The sequence below is a fragment of the Lepisosteus oculatus genome, chromosome 28 (assembly GCF_040954835.1).
Source record: "Lepisosteus oculatus isolate fLepOcu1 chromosome 28, fLepOcu1.hap2, whole genome shotgun sequence".
Lineage (NCBI taxonomy): Eukaryota > Metazoa > Chordata > Actinopteri > Semionotiformes > Lepisosteidae > Lepisosteus > Lepisosteus oculatus.
The window spans coordinates 9,920,419-9,935,252 of record NC_090723.1 but is presented as its reverse complement, the minus strand read 5'-3'; the positions used below and the strand labels follow the sequence as shown (position 1 = coordinate 9,935,252).

General features: G+C 52.1%; 1 protein-coding gene across 5 annotated transcripts in view; it reads left to right on the top strand.

The window, feature by feature from the left end:
* Nucleotides 1-14,573, top strand: part of krt222 (keratin 222) — a 28,139-nt gene extending 13,566 nt beyond the window's left edge. For all 5 annotated transcript variants that reach the window (XM_069185577.1, XM_069185580.1, XM_069185579.1 and 2 more), the window contains exons 5-10: nt 5,515-5,709; nt 7,018-7,149; nt 7,389-7,609; nt 10,611-10,804; nt 11,720-11,828; nt 13,481-14,573. In XM_069185577.1, the coding sequence (XP_069041678.1) occupies nt 5,515-5,709; nt 7,018-7,149; nt 7,389-7,609; nt 10,611-10,804; nt 11,720-11,828; nt 13,481-13,694 (1,065 nt within the window). In that variant the 3' untranslated portion in view covers nt 13,695-14,573. The remainder of the gene's footprint in view (nt 1-5,514; nt 5,710-7,017; nt 7,150-7,388; nt 7,610-10,610; nt 10,805-11,719; nt 11,829-13,480) is intronic.
* Nucleotides 14,574-14,834: the final 261 nt, after the last annotated feature.

Genomic DNA, 14,834 nt, shown 5'->3' with positions numbered 1-14,834 from the left:
AAAAAAAAGGAATAATAATTTTCAACAGCCTTCCATGAGCGGAATAATCCATTTATATAATGGTCTGCTGAAATAATACCCGCAGATACAGAGGGATGTAGAGCACTACAGCCGCCTAATGTGGACTCCATGATCTCCCTGGCTGAGTGCTCTTACAGTACGTCCAGTGCTCTCTGCACACAGGCCGCGCGCTCATGCACAGTCCTGACATGGCACTGGAGTAGAACACACTTCACCGCGACTGGTCTGGCTGCTCCGCTGGTCTGCCTCTATCACTCGCTCGCTGGCTGGCCTGCTGTCTTCCTGCGCCTCTGTCCTCTGGCTCACTGCCCTCCCCCCTCTCCCAGAGCGCGTCTGCCTCGCTCTCTCTCTGATTCTCTCTCTCCATTCAATTCAATTCAATTCAAGGTGCTTTATTAGCATGACTGATGGGTACAATCAGTGTTGCCAAAGCAAATAAAAATAATAAAATTAACATGAAACAAAACACAAAATAAAAGTAAAATAAAATCTACAGACATATTACAGACATTTACAACAGAGACATGTCATAAAATATTTACATGTACAGGCTCACTGTTCCTCAGGCTGTGACAGGAGATCACATACTGGGCTGCCAGTTCAATGGAGTTCCCTCCTCCCTCTCCCAGTAGGATTGGGACCTGTTGTGATTCTGGCAGGTGTGGGAGCTCTGGGACTAGATTTCTGTATTTAGGGAAGAATGTGTCTCTAATCCCAGAGTGTCTGTCACAGTGCAGTAGGAAGTGCACCTCTGTCTCTATTCTCTGTCTGTCTCTCTCTGACTCTCTCTCTCTCTGCTCGCTCTCAATTCAATTTTCAATTCAAGGTGCTTTATTAGCATGACCGATGGGTACAATCAGTGTTGCCAAAGCAAATAAAAACAATAAAATTAACATAGAACAAAACAAAAAATAGAAGTAAAATAAAATCTACAGACATGTTACAGACATTTACAACAAAGACATATTATATAATATTGACATACTGTAGGCAGCTGGAGCATTATTGGGAGACGGACTCACTGTTCCTCAGGCTGTGACAGGAGATCACATACTGGGCTGCCAGATCAACTGAGTTCCCTCCTCCCTCTCCCAGTAGGATTGGGACCTGTTGTGGTTTTGGCAGGTGTGGGAACTCTGGGATTAGATTTCTGAATTTCGGGAAGAATGTTTCTCTAATCCCAGAGTATCTGTCACAGTGCAGTAGGAAGTGCACCTCTGTCTCTATTTCTCCCTGCTGGCAGTGGGAGCACAGCCTGTCCTCTCTGGGCAGCCAGGTCTGCCTGTGTCGCCCAGTTTCTATGGCCAGGTTGTGGTCACTGAGCCTGTACTTCGTCAGGGTCTGTTTCTGTTTGTTATTTTTTATTTTGGTCAAATATTCAGCTAGTGTGTATTGTCTGTTTAAGGTTCTGTAGCATTCCAGTTTATGTTGTGTTTGTGTGTGTGTGTCCCAGTGTGTGAGATATTGCTGTTTGATCTGTGCTGTGATGTGGTTGAGTCTGGGTTGTGGTGCTCTAGCAGTGCTGTCCTGAGGCTGGTTAGTGTTGGTGTGGCTCAGGTCGGTGAGCCTCAGGACCAGCTGGCTCAGGGGGCTCTGTTTTGGGCTCAGCTCTTGGCTCAGCAGGGCTTTGTGGTGGTAGGAATTTTGGTCGCTGTTTTTTAGGTGTAGCCAATACTTTAATATTCTTTTCTGTATGTTTATCAATAGTGGGTACTGGCCTAATTCGGCCCTGCACCCGTTGTTAGGAGTTTTTCTCTGCACACGGAGGATGATTCTACAGATCTCCATGTGCAGAGTTTCTGTGGGGTGTTTGTCCCATTGGGTGTAATCCTGGTCTGTGAGGGGACCCCAAACTTCACTGCCGTATAGGGCAATGGGTTGGATTACACTTTCAAATATTTGGAGCCAGATTCTTGTTGGTGGGTTGATGTTGAAGAGCCTCCTTCTTATTGCGTAGAAAGCCCTGAGTGCCTTCTCCCTCAGTGCCTTCACTGCCAGGTCAAAACTCCCGGAAGAGCTGATGGTGAGACCGAGATATGTGTAGCTGGATGTGTGCTCCAATGTGTTCTTGTTCAGTGTGAATTTGTACCTGTTTCCCTGAGGTCTGGCTTTCTTCTGGAAAACCATAACTCTGGTCTTGTCCAGATTGACTGTCAGTGCCCAGGTCTGACAGTACTGCTCCAGCAGTGCCAGGTTCTGCTGCAGCCCCTGTTCTGTGGGCGACAGCAGGACTAGGTCATCTGCGTAGAGCAGGAACTTGATTTCTGTGTCGTGTAGTGTAAGACCAGGAGCTGCAGACTGCTCCAACATTCCTGCTAATTCATTGATATAGATATTGAACAGTGTTGGGCTCAGGCTGCAGCCCTGTCTCACCCCGCGGCCTTGGGTGAAGAATTTAGTCCTTTTGTTTCCAATTTTCACTGCACATTTGCTCTCTGAATACATTGATTTAATGATGTCGTACACTTTGCCCCCTATGCCACTTTGGAGTAGTTTATAAAACAATCTCTCATGCCAAATCGAGTCAAATGCTTTTTTGAAATCGACAAAGCAGGCAAAAATTTTTCCTTTGTGTTTTTGGTGGACGTGTTTGTCTATCAGTGTGTGTAGGGTGTAAATGTGATCAGATGTGCGGTGATCTGGCAAGAAGCCAATCTGACTTTTACTCAGGACATTGTGTTCGGTAAGGAAGGCCAGTATTCGTGTATTTAGGATACTGCAGAATACCTTCCCCAGGTTACTGTTCACACAGATGCCCCGGTAGTTGTTGGGATCGAGTTTATCTCCACTCTTATAGATGGGCGTGATCAGTCCTTGGTTCCAGGCCTCGGGGAAACATCCGGCTGTCATGATGAGATTGAGGAGTTTGAGCAGGGCTTGTTGCAGCTTTGGGCTGCTGTGTCTCAGCATCTCATTTATGACTCCATCATGGCCACAGGCTTTGCGTGGTCTGAGGGCCTGGAGTTTGTCCAGTAGCTCCTGCTCAGTGATTGGGGAGTCTAAGGGGTTTTGGTTGTCTTTGATAGCCAATTCCAAAATTTTGAGTTTTTCATAAATGGTGTTTTGGTCTGATTGATTTGTATTTGGGAGCTTTTCATAGAGATTTTCAAAGTATGTTTGCCAGATTGTTCCATTTTGGATGGCCAATTCTTCTGGTTTTGATTTGTTTAAGTTGTTCCACTTCTCCCAGAAACAATTCTGATTTAGTGACTCCTCAATTTCTGCAAGTTGTTTGTCTATGTATGTGTTTCTTTTCTTTTTCAGCGTGTGTTTGTAAAGTTTTACCATGTCACAGTACCTGAGTCGCAGATCTGTGTTGTGTGGTTGTCTGTGTTTTTCATTTGAGACTTTTCGTAGTGCATTTCTGATGTTTTTGCACTCCGTATCAAACCACTTTTCTTTTGCTTTTGTTTTTTGGTAGTTTTTTGATGTAGTTGTTTTTAGCTTAGATTTTGATGCTAGTTTGTGGAATAGGTGATTTAGTTTTTGTGTGGCCAAGTTTATGCCTAATTTGTTGGTTTGATACGGAGTGTTTAGGAATGTGTCCATCAGTGTCTGAATTTCCTCATGGCCCAGTGCAGTTTGGTATCTGTCTAGGCTGTCTGTGTCCCATCTGTATGCCTGGTTGAGGTCATACAGCTGGCTGGGCTGTGTCAGTGTGTCTCTGTGCTGGTGTGTTCTCTTCATGTAGAGTGTGATCTGGCTGTGGTCGGAGAGGGGAGTTTGTGGCCTGACAGTGAAGGCACTGATACAGGAGGGGTCCAGGTCGGTGATGGCGTAGTCCACCACACTGCTGCCCAGAGCTGAGCTGTAGGTGAACCTGCCTAGAGAGTCCCCTCTAGTCCTGCCGTTGACGATGTACAGGCCCAGCCCTTGACAGAGCTGCAGCAGCTCGCGCCCAGTGCTGTTGACCGTGGTGTCATGGCTGCACCTGTGTGAGGTGACCGGTGTGTGGTACAGAGGGGATTGTCCGAATATGTGAGTATTTCCCTGTGTGCTGGTGAAGTCTGCCAGTGTGCCTGTTCGTGCGTTGAGGTCACCACAGAGCAGCACGTTTCCCTGGCCCTGGAAGTGACCGATCTCCGTGTGGAGACTGGGGAGAATTCCCTCACTGTAATAGGGGGATTCTGAGGGCGGGATGTAGACAGCACACAGGAAAACCTCGTTTTCTGTACAGATGGTATTTCTTTTGATTTTAAGCCAAACTCGTGACTCTTCTTTCTTTACTAATTGTATGGAGTGACTGAGCTCCGCTCTGTACCACACAATGATCCCCCCAGAGTCTCTGCCCCGGGTGATTTGTGGTTTTTTGACAGAGGGCACCATGATCTCCTTGTAGCCTGGGGGACAGTGGGTAGCCAAGTCTCCCCGACACCATGTCTCCTGTAGGATCATGATGTCTGTCTCCTTTACATCCTTGATAAATTCAGGATCAGTGCTCTTCAGCCCAAATGCTGACGAGCCCAGACCCTGAATGTTCCACATACTTATCTTTAGAGATCTCATTGTCATCGTTTGAATTATCTTTGCAATTTGTTATTGTTTTCTGGAACTGTATCAAATTTGTGTCGGACATTTGCATCATCAACAGAAACAAGTATTGTGCTGGGTTTTTGTCTGTCGCTGTGGGTGATGGAAGTTCAGCTCATAAGCCGGGTGCAGATGAGGTTCAGGAGCTGCCGGATTTCTCCCAGCTCCAAACCACTCGGGACTGCTGGTCTGGCCAGGGCTGCGGCGTAGCTGTGCAGGAGGGGCTCGGTCCGGCTCTGTTGTTGTGCTGGGTGGGGAGGGGTTGTGGTTCTGGTCCGGTTCAGCTGCTGGTCTGGGTGAGGGGCATGGGGTGGGGCGCTGGTTCTGGTCCTGTTCGGTCGTTGGTCTGGGTTGGAGGGCTGTAGGGTGGTGCTGGTTCTGTTCTTTGTGGGTTGAGCTGGTCTGGGTTGGGGGTGTGGGTGCTGGGGCGTTCCTCTGGTAGTCCTCCTGTTTCTCTCTGGGATGCTGTTTGGGTGTCTGCCCAGTGTGGTGTGGTGTCAGAGAGAGAGAGTCAGCTCTCTCTCTCTGACTCTCTTGCTCTCTCTGCTCGCTCTCTCTCAATTCAATTCAATTCAATTCAATTCAAGGTGCTTTATTAGCATGACTGATGGGTACAATCAGTGTTGCCAAAGCAAATAAAAATAATAAAATTAACATGGAACAAAACAAAAAATTGAAGTAAAATAAAATCTACAGACATATTACAGACATTTACAACAAAGACATATTATAAAATATTGACATATACTGTAGGAGGCTGGAGCATTATAGGGAGACAGACTCACTGTTCCTCAGGCTGTGACAGGAGATCACATACTGGGCTCACTCTCTCTCTGCCTCTCTCGCTCTCTCTTTCTCTGCTCGCTCTCTCTCTCTGACTCTCTCGCTCTCTCTCTCGCTCTCTGACTCTCTCTCTCGATCTCTCTCTCTCTCGCTCTCTCGCTCTCTCCCCGCTCACTGCAGGCAGCGCTGGCTCTGCAGCAGTCTGCGAGGCCGGTGTGCGATGCTGTGCTGCTAGGTGCGGAGAGGGAGGATGGCAGCGGGATGGAGCTCTCCCAGCTCCTCGATGAGATCAGGACGCACTACGACCGTCTCATCGCCCTCAGCGGCGCGGGCCGCGGCGCGGCGGCGGACATGCCAAGGGGCCCCCTCACCCAGGTAGGCAGAGCGCCCTGCCCTGTCCCAGGCCCCCTCCCCGCCACTGCAGAGGTTCTCCGAGGGGCAGGCAGGCGCTGCGATTGGTGATGGTCACCTCCCTGTTCGTGCATGCAGTGCAGAATCCGTTCCTAAATCTCCCATAAATCACTGAACGAGCCTGACATCGCGTGAGAGAGGAGGTCTTTAAGGATCCGGTGCTGCGGTATTGTTTGATGAGCTCGTCAGCGGAAATTGAAAGCGCTGCCCCACAGCGTCCCCTCAGAGGACTCCTTCCACGGAGGAGCAACAGGGAGAGCAGGACAGGCGGGCAGGACAGACGCAGGCCTGGCGCACAGGCCTGGCGCCAGCCAGCTGCTGTGTGAGGGGCTTCCACCTGCTGGAGCTGGAGCTGTGGTCCGAATGAGCGGCTGGCTGCTTCTCCGGAGCTGAGCTGCTGCTCCGAACGGCGTCGGCATTCCCCGTCCAGGCCGGCCCTCGCCTCCGGCCACGTTCTGTAGCTCGGTGCTGTCACGGAGGAGTCCTTTCCGGACCCTGTGCGGACGACACAATCCGGGGTAGAGTGAGGAAACACTAGGAAAAGGTCCTGCAGGATTCGGGAATGAAAACAGGGGGGCGTGTCCAAGGAGTGCTGGTGGGGGGGGGAGGTGTAGCGAGGGGAACGAGTCCAGAGAGATATCCCAAAACAGGCGTAAGTCCATGGCCAGGCGATCTATCCAAAACAGGAGATTAAAAACAGGAACCAGGTCGGAACCGGGAACAGGAACAGAAAGTTAAAAACAGAACGGAGCCAGACGCATCAGGACCTGGGCTGGCATGATGCCGCCACCAATGCAGAGCCCTGGTTAGTGTCAGCGTCTGGCTTTTAAGGGGGAACTGAAAAGGGGCTGGAATAAGGAACAGGTGCGGGGAATGAGGCAAAACAAGGAAGAGCCGGAGCGCCCTTAAGGGGGAGGGAGTACAATCGTGACTGCCGGGGCGAGAATCTGCGGAGAGCCCTGCCAGAATAAAATGAGCAGCCGTGACCTGCTGACACAACACCAGGCACAACACGGAAACTCTGCAGCAGCTCAGAGCCAGGCCTCGTGCAGCAGGCAGGGCCTGATGACACACTGTTTCATTCGGCTGCTTGTCCTTTGCCTCCCGGAATCTGTTTCCACCGAAATTGCCCCCCTAAGGTTTAGCGCTGTGTGTATTGACAACGTCAGCCCTTCAGCCAAGAGGGTGTGACGTACGGCCTGTATCCCGGCCTGTGTCCCGGCCCGTGTCTGTCTGTGTCCCCCCTGTGTGTGACGAGGGTGGTTCCTGCAGCTGGAGGAGGAAGCCGCCCGGGAGAGGATGACCGAGGAGGAGGAGGCCATGAAGGCGGCCCGGGCCGAGCTGACTGAGGCGCGGCGCCAGTGGCAGAGCCTGCAGGTGGAGATCGAGTCGCTGCACGCCCTGGTAAGCACAGCGCCCCACATGGCTTACACCAGGTTACCCGCTTCGATGCAAGGGGTGATGTGTGCCAAGCACAATGCCAAGCTCAAAACGGAGCACGCACAAACCCGGCACGTAACAGCTTGGCCTGGTGCCGTCAGGGAGGCTGATATCTACACCGGATCTGCACAGATGTGCAGAGGGGTGTTCAGCTGGGGTTCCACACGGGCGCGTGACTGTCTGCCTCGCTCCCTGGGCTGCAGGAGAAGGGCCTGGCGAACTCCCTGCAGGAGACAGAGCTGCAGTACCGCTCTGAGCTCCGGGACCTGGCCGCCGTCATCCGCAGGCTGGAGGCCGAGCTGAGCCACGTGCGGCAGGGCCTCGACAGCCAGCGGCAGAGGCACGAGGAGCTCCTCAACACCAAGGTGCGGCTGGAGAGGGAGATCGCCACCTACCGCCACCTGCTGGACAAGGAGGAGAACAGGTAGGAGGCTGCACAGGTGCACATTCTAATAATGATAATGTTTCTTTATTAGCCCTGTACAATTTCTTGCATTAGGAATTTATCTTTTCACATACCCCAGCTTTTCTCCATGGAGACACAGACAGGGAGAGAAGCTTGGGATCAGAGCGCAGGTCAGCCATTGTACGGCGCCCCTGGAGCAGCTGGGGTTAAGGGCCTTGCTCAGGGGCCCAATGGAGTAGGATTCCTCTGCCGGCCGCGGGATTTGAACCGGCAGCCTTCCAGTCACAGGCACAGATCCTGAGCCACAGAGCCACCGCTCCGCCCCTGATTTCCTCGGGGTGGTAACTGTATGAAGGCTCTACTCACAACGCAAGTGGGGATGGATCCCAAATATTGTCAGGAGCAACATCATAATAAGATACTGCTACAAATAGGGAGGGTATGAAAATGGTGAAAAGGATTTGACCGAGCAGTTAATTCAATAACTTAAATAAATGTTCAAAACCCCCAACTTGTAAGTAATAGAATATACCTAAGCAGCTGGTATAATTAGAGGCACGTGAATTCTTTCTTCTCTGCCACAGCTTTGTTGGAAAGAGTAATAATCCAGGCACTCTTGGTTAAACAAATATTTCTTTAATTGACAAGACACATAACTACACTTCACACCATGAAGCATACAACACACAAGTTACTCTGTGTACAGTATTTACAGACAAGGCTTTTCAGAGGCCTAACATTCTGGTCACCCAAAAAACCCCAGTCTGCTACTAATCATTACACTCTTAATGCCTACAGAGATAAGCTGAGTTCTGACTAAATACAAAGCAACCTGCAGTTAAATCTCTCTCTCTGCACCCTGGATGCCACAATATAAATGGGAGCCTATAAAGATGTTTCTAACTGAGGTATCTTTTACCCAGGAAACCCACATTCCCTAACAAGCTCTCTCTAACAAGGTTCAAATACTGAGCTCCAGTCAGGTTTGGTTTGGATGATCATGAAGTAGGGGCTCTCGCCTGGTGCAAGCTTCAAGTCCCGACGCCCCTCTTCTCTGCTGCTTTTTCTTCTCTGTGCTTTGAATGTGATCTTATTTTGTGCGTGTCTGTACTGCTCCTTGACAATCATTAACCCACAACTTACCTAGGTATACTAACATAAACTTTACAATTATTTTTGCTGAAGAGACCCCCCCCAGACCTCAGCAAACATCCCCTCTGCTTTGAAGCTAGAAGTCTTTACTCTTCCAAGTGTCACAGACTTTATCTCACATCTAAGAGACACTTCTCAGTCACCTAAAGCCGTAACAATACCGTTCTTCACCTCTGAAAGAAAATGTCAGTTCAGTCAGTGCTACCACTTAAACATCAATCCTTCTGACAAACACAGTTCTAAACACACCATTTGCATTTCACCCTATGGCCAGTGTGCCTCTGGACAAAGCTGTGGCGCCCAGCAGCACCAGGGTCATTGAAGGAGAGAGGTCTGTGCAGAGGGGTCTCTCTGGCTCGTGTAGTGACCCGAGGGGGGGCAGGGGCAGCAGACACAGGGGTATAACTGATCTCCCAGACAGTGAGACTGGCAGCAGCGCCAGGAGGGTCAGGCAGGGCAGACGTTTCTGCTCGTTGGCAGAGACCGGTCACCTTCTGTCAGAACAGTGGAATTACTGAGCAGGCCAGGAGCGGAAATCCAACTTTTCAGGAGCAACAGGATTCTTCTGCCAGATAAAAGGTGCAGAGTCACATAATTTATCTTCAGAGTAAGTGTGTGATGGATGTGAGCCGTCCAGAAGCAAGGTGTTGAAGCAGGAGGCATCAGATGAAGACCAGAGAGTGGAGCTCAGCAGTCTGATCAATTCCGCCTTAGGCCAGCTGAACGCTCTCACACATGCGCTGAGCACGATGAATTTGTTGCTTTGTTTTTGAGTGGGTTTGCCGCAGCCTACTTGTGGAATAAAAATGATTTTAAATTTGCTTTAACTGCAGCTTTGCCTGTGCAACTTGTCCGACAGCTGATAAGATCTGAAATGGATCAAAGTGCAGCTCACTGGGAGTCTGGTCTGTTGCCTCCCTGGTGTGTCTCTGCAAATCTGACTCAGGCGTGTGGTCAGGGCAGGTCCCACAGAGGAATGCCTCCATCATTAGCATCAGGAGGAAGTCATTAATTAGTGAACGTGAGAACCCTGATGAAGGTTTCAAAGAAAGTTAACAGAGGGGAAAAGAATGCAGACAGGGCTGAAAAAACACAGTAAAATCCGACTCCCAGGCAGTGACAGACAGGAGGTGTTAAATCGGTAATGTCCCTCACAGGTGTGATGAGCGTAACAATGATTGATGAGCTCTGTCATCTGGAATGGCTTTCAGGGCAGCCCAGCCTGATAACTGCAAAGCTGCGCAAGAAACAGCCCCTGGTGAACTGTGTTGCCAGGGTGTGTCTATCTGGAATCTGAGGACCGAAGTCCGGGGTGGAGTGGAATGTACAGGAAGAGTGTGGAAAAGGGCTCTCGACTCGGAATGTGGGCGATAGGTCGACTGGCTCTGTCCCCTGCAGTTTCCCGCAGTCTGGGAACAGCAGGGGTCACAGACAGGAATTACACAATCTCCAGGCCTTGAGGGCGTAGGCACTGCCTGTGTATGAAGGGTTAGGGTTATGGCAAATGGGGTTAAAGATGGGGAAAGTGGGGTTAGGGTTAGGAGAAGTGGGGTTAGGGGACAAGGTTATGGTGAATGTTGGGTTTTTCAGAGAAGTTCTTTTTCCCCTTTTTTATTCATGCTTAGAACAATCAGTATCTTTTATCCAATGAGGTTGCGGTTTCAGTTGCAGTTACCGTGCTAAATGAGGCACCGGTGGAGGATTGCTGGAGCAGTTTGTGGGGTCCAGCAGCCCGGTCCCCTCCTGCCTTTTGTACCCACACATGTACAATCAGGGGTGCAGGGCGGTGACCCCCGTGCCACACTGCCCAGCGCCCCCCCAGCGGAGTCCTGTGCTCAGACGCCTCTCCTCTGTCGTTGGGCGCCAGGCTCCACGGGCCGAACCCCCCCAGGAAGGAGGCGAGACCTGTCCTGGCCGGGAGCCCCAGGAAGGCCGTGGCCGAGGCGGGGCGCGAGATCGACACCAGCCCCGCCTGGACAGCCGGGGGGGCTCCTGCCCCCCAGCATGGCGCCAAGAAGACCCCACAGCTGCAGAGACAGGGGAGCCTGGTCACCCTGTCAGGTGAGACCCCCTCGGCGTGGCCACACCAGTCCCCCGTCGAGCTCAGACTCCCGCTGCGGAGCTCTCGGAGCCATGCCAGGTGTTACCGGTGCAAGTCCTCGCACGAGCTCGTGCCAGACGGGCCTTTCACGCTGGTCACCTTTGAAGTTCGCCAGCAGCCCTATCACCCTGCAACTCATAGCTGGCAGCCCACTGGAGCTCAGCAGGTGTGAGCCTGGTCAGTACCTGGATGGGAGACTCCTGGGAAAAACTAAGGTTGCTGCTGGAAGAGGTGTTAGTGGGGCCAGCAGGGGGCGCTCACCCTGCGGCCTATGTGGGTCCTAATGCCCCAGTATAGTGACGGGGACACTATACTGTAAACAGGCGCCGTCCTTCGGATGAGACGTAAAACCGAGGTCCTGACTCTCTGTAAAAAATCCCAGGTTGTTTCTCGAAAAGAATAGGGGTGTTACCCCGGCGTCCTGGTCAAATTTCCCATTGGCCCTTACCAGTCATGGCCTCCTAATAATCCCCATCTCTGAACTGGCTTCATCACTCTGCTCTCCTCCCCACTGATAGCTGATGTGTGGGGAGCGTTCTGGCGCACTATGGCTGCCGTCGCATCATCCAGGTGGGGCTGCACACTGGTGGTGGTGGAGGGGATCCCCATTACCTGTAAAGCGCTTTGAGTGGAGTGTCCAGAAAAGTGTAAGCAATTATTATTATTATTGTTGTGAAATTCCGCACTTTGATTTGTGCGCTAGCCTGCTTCCTCGGAGGGAGTCTGGCTGCCAGGCGGTGAAAGGCCCTCAGAGACGTCGCTCCCACAGCTGCGTGTGTTAGGCCATTCGATTAAAACCCTTCCGGTTTCACAGGGAAGGGTTTCCACAAGCGGGGCTGTTTCTGATGACTCTCCCCCCCTTCCTCCCGTCACAGCGCCGGAGACGCAGCACAGCCCGGAGAAGAGGATGGAGACGGTGACGACACAGGAGATCCTGCAGGGCAACGTGATGCGCGAGAGCGCGGAGGCCCGCGGCACGGTGGAGTAAGTGGGGCGCAGGGGCTGCACGGGGAGAGGCGGACTGGGCAAACTGGGTGATCTGGGTGAACTGGGCACTGGTTTCTGCACCAGACACCAAACTAGACAGGTAAGACGCAGAACGAGCTTGATGGAGCTGGCTGTAGGGAGCTTGGAAAGCCTGCTGGCTCGTTCGAACACACGGATCTCAAAATGTGGGCACTGTGGGGCGAAGCCATGGGACAACCATTGAAGTGCACCCTTGGGGTAACACGTTCCCACTATCACCCCGTGACATCACAGTGACATCACACACCGTCACGTCAGCAGTGACATCACACACCGTCACGTCAGCAGTGACATCACACACCGTCACGTCTGCAAAGACAACCGCAGAGTCAATGGGGCTGTCCATGGAATTGGGGTGCCCATGTTCCACTCTGTGTACACCACACTGCACTGCGCCTCCGGACAGCAGCTTCGAGAGGGAGAAGCACCTCGACATCCGTAGATTTTGCTCCGATTGACCAACTGATCGGCCGTGAAAAGGAGTTCGGTTCTGAGTTTCGTGGCGGCGAAAGTGGGCTTCTGGAGCGTCTCTCTCTGCGCAGCGTCTTAAGTGTGGTGGGGGTGGTGGCCGTGAGAGCTGTAGATGTGTGAGAACACCTTCAGTCAGCCATTACTCACTTCGGAACATGTTGGCAGGAGGGAAGACAAATGTTAAAACAAAAACTGCTCAAACGCGCTGGCAGACTGCCCCGTGTTTTATGGTTGTATCTTCAGATACTATGTAGCATAAGTGATTTATAGTTCGCCTCTTTAATTTTTTGTTCTGTTCGGCGAAGAGTAATAAGGGCTAGCCCCAGCACGCTGGAGAATGTCTCTGACACAATGTCTGCCGTCTGTGACATCAAGCGAGCAGGTGTCCGTGGCTGGGCTGCTCGGGTGAATCACCAGGGAGTCGCCTGCTGGCGCTGCGCCCTCACGCCACCTGCTGACGGCCTTGAGTCCACAGAGAGCCCAGGGCGGCACAGCGCGGGCAGCGAACCGGGAAGCCTTCCTCTCGTATCCCTTAAAACTGGGAGAGCTGGGAAGAAATAATCACTGGAAGAGCATGGAAAATGGAGAGAGGCAGAGAGAAAAGCCCGCTCACTGGAAACATCACGGAAATTCACCAAATCATATTGTCAATCACATGGGCAATTAAGGTGCGCGGTGCATTCGCCACCTCTGTCCTAACCAGGGCTGCTAAGCCTGTCCTCACGTGGGAGTCTTATGCCATGATTTGTAGATGTTGAGGGCTGCTGACTGAGCAGAGGTTCACAGAAAGATGACAATGGGCCTGGAAAAGCCCATTGAGAGATCGACTTGATCTTCTCCACATGTAGCATTGATGGGTCAGAGTCTGAAAGTTGGATTGTCCTGAGAAAGGGTGGCAGCCGACATCGGCTTGGTAATAATAATGGTGGAATAGTGTTTCAGAAAAATCGGGGCCCATTCCTGCTGGCTGAACGTCCTGGCTCTCACAATCCACTGCCAGGGGATCCCGAAGCCTCCCCTCCCCAGTACGGCTCTGACAGGGGAGCGTGGGCTGCTCGCACCCTGATTTCCAGGCGCTGGGGCTCTGCTCGGCCAGTCTCCTCCCGGGGGCTGACCGGTCCTGCTGTCGCCCCCTGCAGGACGGAGAAGATCGACGAGGTGATCAAGGAGTGGGAGGGGTCCTTCTTCAAGGGGAACCCGCGGCTGCGGAAGAAGTCGGTGTCGCTGCGCTTCGACCTGCACCTGGCGGCGGCGGACGAGGGCTGCGCTCAGACCCGCCAGGACAGCCTCCCCGACGTGGAGGTGCGGCTCATCATGAAGAGGTCTCGGAGCATCCCCACTATCGCCCAGTGACATCACACCCTGTCCCGTCACACACAACCCGCCCCCATGTGTGACGTCACAGTGACATCATAGCCCCCCCCCCATCTGACATCACACCATGACTTACATCCTGTTTCTGACATCACACACAGGGAGGTTCTGTGCATATTAACAGTGCAGATCAACTGATCGCACGCTTCTGAAGCCCTGTGTTTCCAAGGCAGAGGGGGCCTGCGAGCCAGGCAGTTTGCAGTAATGGAGTAGAGAGGCGCTGTGTGCTGGATGAGTGACAGCTCGTGTGTCGCATTGCGCTGCGTCCCTGCGTGCACACCAGCCCGAGACTCAGCCAGCCCGGCAGGGAGGAGCAGACGGTGGCTGTGGGCCGAGAAATTAAGAAATCCATGCCATTCCTGCACCTGCTGCCCTTTACCTTTATCCAGTACGACCGGCATTTCCCCTGGCATGTCTGAGCAAAGCCTAGAATTTCTCTTGTGGTTGTATATAGCTGCATCACACAGAATATGTATTTCTCTGGGACTGCGGGGTCTTGCGCAGTATAATCTATATCATGCTATTGTAAATTGATTGTATTTAAAGATACCATAGCACTGTTAAGCTCCTGTTTGTTGGCACCAAAAAAATGCAGAGTCCAGCCCCAGGGACAGAGGGAGGGAAACCTGCCCTGGAACAGCCCGTGGCCAGGCAGAGCGGGGGGCGGCTGGGTGTTCCAGTCCATTACCTATTACCTATGCATTTCTCAGTGTGCTTCATCTGCGCTACTAGTGGAATACTTGAATTAGAATATTTCCAATTTTGAACTCTAACCAATTGTATTTTAAGAAGGACAAAGATGTTCCGCTTTTTATCCAAAGGCAAAGTTATTTCAATAAAACGGTTTAAAAGACTCAGGCAGCTGTCTCCGGAGTGGTTTGTTTCCTCTGACTGTACTGGTAAGGATCCAAACAGGCAGGACGTTCTGTGTGGTTCTGGCGTTCTGTCAGGCACCCCTTAAAAAACGGGGACGATTGGTCTTTAGTCAATCAGCAGGTTGATCCCACCACCCAGGGTGAGCATTAGGAGACAGACCCAGCGGCCAGGGCGAGCATTAGGAGACAGACCCAGGACAGACCCTGGGGCCAGGGCGAGAATTAGGAGACAGACCCAGCGTCT